The 6000-nt window shown below is 34.2% G+C and overlaps 1 protein-coding gene across 1 annotated transcript in view; it reads right to left on the bottom strand.

Annotated features, from left to right (window-relative positions):
• Positions 1-1480: 1480 nt before the first annotated feature.
• The window catches only part of LOC131063625 (uncharacterized), a 108289-nt gene continuing 103769 nt past the window's right edge, over positions 1481-6000 (bottom strand). The window contains exons 6-9 of the mRNA XM_057997511.1: positions 3124-3235; positions 2749-2880; positions 2123-2401; positions 1481-1765 (exon numbers count right to left, since the gene is read on the bottom strand). Of these exons, the coding sequence (XP_057853494.1) occupies positions 1697-1765; positions 2123-2401; positions 2749-2880; positions 3124-3235 (592 nt within the window). The 3' untranslated portion in view covers positions 1481-1696. The remainder of the gene's footprint in view (positions 1766-2122; positions 2402-2748; positions 2881-3123; positions 3236-6000) is intronic.

Below are 6000 nucleotides of genomic sequence, written 5' to 3'. Positions count from 1 at the left end.
CTATCATTTAAGGCAGACCTCCTGAGAATCCCCCTTGTCTATTCCTCTCGGTATATCATTGGGAGACTCCGGGTTGATACCAAAGGGTGTCCCCAATCTCTTCGTTTTCAATCCTTCCAATTCAATTGGCTCGGGTCTATTGAGCATTCTCCTCCAAATGCATGACCCTCTTAGTGCTCTTTCTCTTTCCCTCTTTCTGTAACTGCCATAACTGATTTATGGCAAGTTTCAAGCAAAGGATTCCCTTCTTTGGAGTCCATCTAACATCCCTATGCTCCGACCACCTGCAATTGGATTCTCTATGATCCCTATTCCTACATTTCAAACAAATAAAAATTCTTTCTTCCACCACCCTTTGAATCCAATGTTTATTCAAAGCACATAACTGAATCTCCTTAGGAAAAGTCCTTACTGCTGCAATTTTCATCCTTGCATATATATACAAACCCCCATTTGCCAAATCAGAATCTATTTCTATCAGTGTACCCAAAGATCTACCAATTTTCTCCAAACACTCTTCAGATCAATATTCAATGGGTAAGTTGTAGAGGCAAATCCAAATAGGTGCATCATAAGGATTGCATACCAATGGGTCAAAATTTTGGGACCATCTCTGCATATACAAAGGACTGCCCTTTATCATCCATAAATCTCCCTTCAAAATTCTATCTCTCTCCTCTTCGAGCACAAAAATGGCTACGAAGAAATTTTTTGGCAAGAATTTTATGATTCAGTCTGCTTTCCGAACTTCCTTGGTCCACTGATTGATTGTAGCCCTGTCCTTTATAGCCCCAAGAAATCTGTAAATAATGGCTTGATTTTAAATCAATTCCCCGTCAATAATCACTTCATCTGAAAGATTCATTTTCCTAAGTCCCTCATGCACTTCCGAACAACATTCCTCCTTTATCTCCACCCGATTTGCAACAAAAACCTCATCATCCTTCCTTGTTTCCTCCTTTATTTGTTACTAAAGTTATTCTTATGCATCAATGGTAATTATAATTATTAGGGCATAGTTTATGAGGATAGATATTTAGATGAATTAAATAAGCAATTTATTATAAAGTTATTGTTATCCATTAATAGTAACTATCATGGCATTTGTTGATATGCATTAGAAAAATTAATTGCCATTGTGGTTGTTAACACTGGTAATAACAATGAGTATGAACTTAGTTACTTATGTATTATACAAAATGTATTTGCACAAATCTTGTATATTCTACATTTGAGTTTATAAATCTTAGTGAATAGTTACAATTCCTTACATAAAAAGTTATGACCTTGTAAAATAAAATACTCATTCTTCAAGATTCTAAAGGATGCTACTATATCACAAATTTGCTTATAGATGTCTTCTTAACATCCAAATTCCCAGGTAAAAAAACCATGGGAATTTTTGTAGCAAATTCTCAGTTTTTTCACGTTTGAATGAATTTAATTGGTCAACAGATCATTAACATAGCCAAAGAAAAAATGAAGTGAGACACTATGAAATCCATCTTTTAAGGAACAACAATTTAAATTACAATTTTCAAAGTGAGGAGTACAATGAAGCAAGCATAAAGATAATACTCCATCTTCATAATGAAATTTCCAACGTAACTTATAATTGAAAATTTAATAGCATTGTGTAGCGAGAACTAACAAAATGCAAAGTAAGAAGAAAACAATTATAGGCAACTTGGAAATTTCATGGCATCGAATAGCAACTAACAAAATTCTGGGTAATATCGATTCTCGGATGCATTTTTGGCTTTACCTGCAAAGTACAAGTAGAAGACAATATTTATAAGAGAGCATCAGCATTATGCATATGCCAAGTTAAAAACTAATTATTCTTGTGACAATGATAACCAAATAAATGCACAAAATTCTTGCTACTGATGACAGAACTGCACTCAAGAAAACTATTTGGTTGGAGAAACACACTGTGAAACCAATGGGCTCATCAAGTGGGATACTTATTTTGGACATTGAACATAAAATCACTGATGAAACTATCCAACAGCAGTGAAAAGTTGTAATCAACTGACATGTATAGAACATCACAGATAAGGACTTAAAAAAGTAAAGCACAAATATCATTCCCCTGATCATTTTTTTTTATCACACATACCTTTTTTTTCCGATCAGGAGTATGACCCACTTTATCTCCTGGACTATCTGAGCTATTTTGTGATCTTTCCACAGCCGAAGATGACCTTTTGTATATACCATCAATAGTGTCTGATTTGCTTCTACAAAAGGTCATTTCACTATTATGACTGTTATTAGTACTATCAATCAATGAATGACAGTCTACTTTAGGATGATTTTCATCTAAATCATGCATTTGTGCATAACAATTAGCTGCCTTAATCATCTCAGCATTCACATTCATAAGATCCTCTATAACCTGCAATAATACATGGAAATAGCACAATAATAATTCATGAATCTGTCAATAATGCTGACAAAATGATCGCACACACAACTAACCAATTTAGCAAAAATAAAAACTGCATGTTGACTCAGACACTCCTAAGCTATTTAAAAATGAAACCATTAAATTGATCTTCACATGACCCTAACCGGATGATTTGGTTTGGAATGAATAAGAAAAATAAATTTCAAGAACGTAGGTACCAAAAATGGAATGAGGAAACCAAGAGCACTAATACTAGAATTGGGCATGAGCAGATGAAGGAAGCACTTTCCAAAAGAATTAAAAATACAAGAGGGAATCTTTAAGTTAACACACACCTTGCTATGACGTTCCAAATTCATTGTAAGAATTTTATTATCTTCATTTATCATCTTTAGTGATTTCAGTGCCTGATCTTTCTCCTTTGCATTATTCTCACACTCATCCATCAACTGTGAAATTGCTGCAGCCTGAAAACCATCTATGATCAGAGACTCTCTCAATAGTAGTTATCTTCCATACATGGGGGAAGAAACTTTTGGATTTGCATCTTCAGTTAAAAGCTCTTCTTTATTCATTGTAGTCCTTAAGAAACATAGTATGAATGTGCAGATACATATTTGTGTGTTGCAGGGGCCCTACAAGTGAAGAAAATGTAGAAATGGTATTAAGCTGTGCCAAAATTCACAAAACATCAATGGACACATCCCAACCTGGCGTTCAAGAATCTGTAAATTCCTTTTTCGCTCCTCTGCTAGCCTTTGCTTCTCCCTATGTAAACCGTTGTTTTCTGCCAATGCAGTTTGAAGCCGTTGCTCAAGTTTCCTACAGTCCAAATCAATCTGCTAAATGAAAATTAAACAAACATATAATGAATAAAAAATGTCCAGATTTAACAACTAGCTAGCAAGATAAAACAGGATGCCTTCGGAAACCCATACATTTTAATTATAAAGAGTACCTTTAATTAAACAACTAATAAAAAAACAAATACAAAATTGCAATCAAAAGAAACTGGGTAACCCTCAGTATCCAAATTTCTTAACTGAAGCTGCAACACAAGCATATACTCAGATCAGTGATTAAATCACAGGATATGGCAAACCGAATCCACAGACTTGCGATTTATTCAAACAAATTGGTGTGCTACGAATTGGACTTTTTTGGGGGGCGTGAATTTTCTCTATATTTTTTATTTTTTCTACATTTTATAATATACCTATCTTTATTCGCAATTAATTGGAAAACTCAATGAGTATAATGCACTGATGTGTACTAAATATATAATGCAGACGTACGTCAAGTAGCTGAAAAAACCAACTTTCAATTACCTCCTAATAACTCTATTACATAATGATAATACATATTATTAATTTATTAAACATCTTAGAACAAAAATTAATATTCTGACTCCCTTCTTCAATATTTATTGCAATTACACCCAACACGTTTCTTAATTTTCAAACTTATTTCTGTACGGCATAGAGCTGTTTTGGTACATAGGTCCATTAAGGACATGATATTTCCACAGTCTATGTAATGAATTTGGAAATGTTTTTGGATAAGATTTGTGTATCTGTTTTGGATATAAATGTCTATTATTCAATCTTTTGCAATTCAATTTTGCTGTTCAAAACCCATTCTCTAATAGGCAGATGATACACTGCTGTGGGCCTAATCTAATGATGGAAGAATTAGATCATTTGTCATATTGATGGTGTTTTGGTTATCACATTTCAGGTTTTACTAGCATTGGTATAGATTCTTTTATATTCATGTCTTTTAATATTTTTCTAAGCATAACTGCTTCACAGATAACATCTATGACAACTTTACGTTCAACTTCAATGGATGACAAAGCCTCTGTGGACAACTACTTGCTAATACAATAAATCACTCTAGAACCCATATGATGAATGCATATCCTAAACTAGTTTTCCAGCCATGCTATGAACCCACCCACTCTAATTTTTATATAATCAGTCAACTTAAAGTTGTTCTTCTAGGATAGGATACTAAATTCAAGGTAGCTCTGTTATATTTGAGGACTCTTTTGGTTAGATTTCAATGCACTTTCTTCTGTCAATTCATTAACTTGGATAACATGCCTACAACAAAGCTGATATCGGGTCCAGTATGTAATGTCCCCTTTCTCCAAGTGATCACCTAGAGGAGATTATTAGCCTATTTTATTCTTGTGGGCTAATTAAATTGATGCAAGGGAATAAATTAATTAACTAAATGTTAAATAGTCCCAAGTCCTTGGGATTATTTATATTTAATTAATTAACAGTTGGTCATACTTTATTTTATAAAGTGACTTTATGATAATGTCAATGACAAATTATAAAGTCACATCACTTTTGGAGGGAAAAGTAAAACAAAGGAAAGAAAGAAAATAAAGCATTACTTTTGAAAAGGAAAAGCATTATAAAAGGAGGAAAAAGTGAAATGAGGATTCATTCTTGAGTTGCTATTTTCAAAGAACATTTTACTTGAGAGCTTTAGCTTGCAGGTTCAATAAACCCTAGGACAGAAACCCTAGAGGTTTTGGCTATTTGGCCAGAAACCCAAATCAACCCACTAGGTAAATTTATCTCAGGATTCACAATTGCACATCATTGATCAGTTTTCATGGAGATTCGATGATCTATCTCGCAGATTTTCAGAGGGTTTGTTATTTTATGTATGGAGGCATTCCGGGTATGTGTTACCTGATGGCATTAGGCAGTTTTTGAATTGTAACAGCAGCATGTGTTTGTAAACAGCAATACATTTCTATATCAAAAGAATATCATTTGTTTATTTAGATTCTTTGTATTTCATTAATTGATTTCCTTGAAAATCTATATTGTTCATCTTGCATGTTCAATCCCCATGTTTGCATGTCACAATATTACATTATGATGAAACAAAACATGAGTAACAACGAAAACCCAAATCAGATTTGAAGCATTATCCGAGTCCGAGATATTTCAGTGGTATCAGAGCTAGTTTTCCTTTCAACCTGTTGGGTTTGTCAGTGCATGTCAAAAATTTTGGTTGCATGTGAGCTAGCCACTCTTGCATGTTAGTTTGGAGGTGACCTAGGATCTTGCATGTCTCCTATCAGTGCATGTCTTCTATTCAGATACCTAGATAGTTGCATGACAGTTTAGATCAATTTTTATGGAGTGGGTTTCTTTTGCATGCCATTTTCGAGCAGTACAAATTTGTGGGTTTGATTGCTTGGCAATTTTGATCAGTTCTAGAAGGTGGGTTTACTTTGCATGTTAGCTTTGAGAGTACCCAGATGTTTGCACATCATTTTGGAGCCTTACATGTTAGCGGGTTGGAGTTGCATGTCAGTATTTTGACTCATGTGTGATAGTGAAAGAACTCAAAGGTATATTGCTAGGGAACTGTTGACGTGTATTTTGTACACTACCAAACACAGAATAAAATACCTAAAGGTACCTTATCCTCTCTTGAATAAAGCCTCCGAATGTTGAAGATGTCGCGAAAAGGATCAATCGGGATGACTTCAAGGTTCTTTGCTGTAGGATCTCTACGTGTGGATAAGCTCTTTGTGGTATGATGTGATTTGTTGG

This window comes from Cryptomeria japonica, chromosome 4 (assembly GCF_030272615.1).
Source record: "Cryptomeria japonica chromosome 4, Sugi_1.0, whole genome shotgun sequence".
Taxonomy (NCBI): Eukaryota; Viridiplantae; Streptophyta; class Pinopsida; order Cupressales; family Cupressaceae; genus Cryptomeria; species Cryptomeria japonica.
Note: the sequence above shows the minus strand (reverse complement) of the source record. Positions and strands in the feature narration are given on the sequence as shown.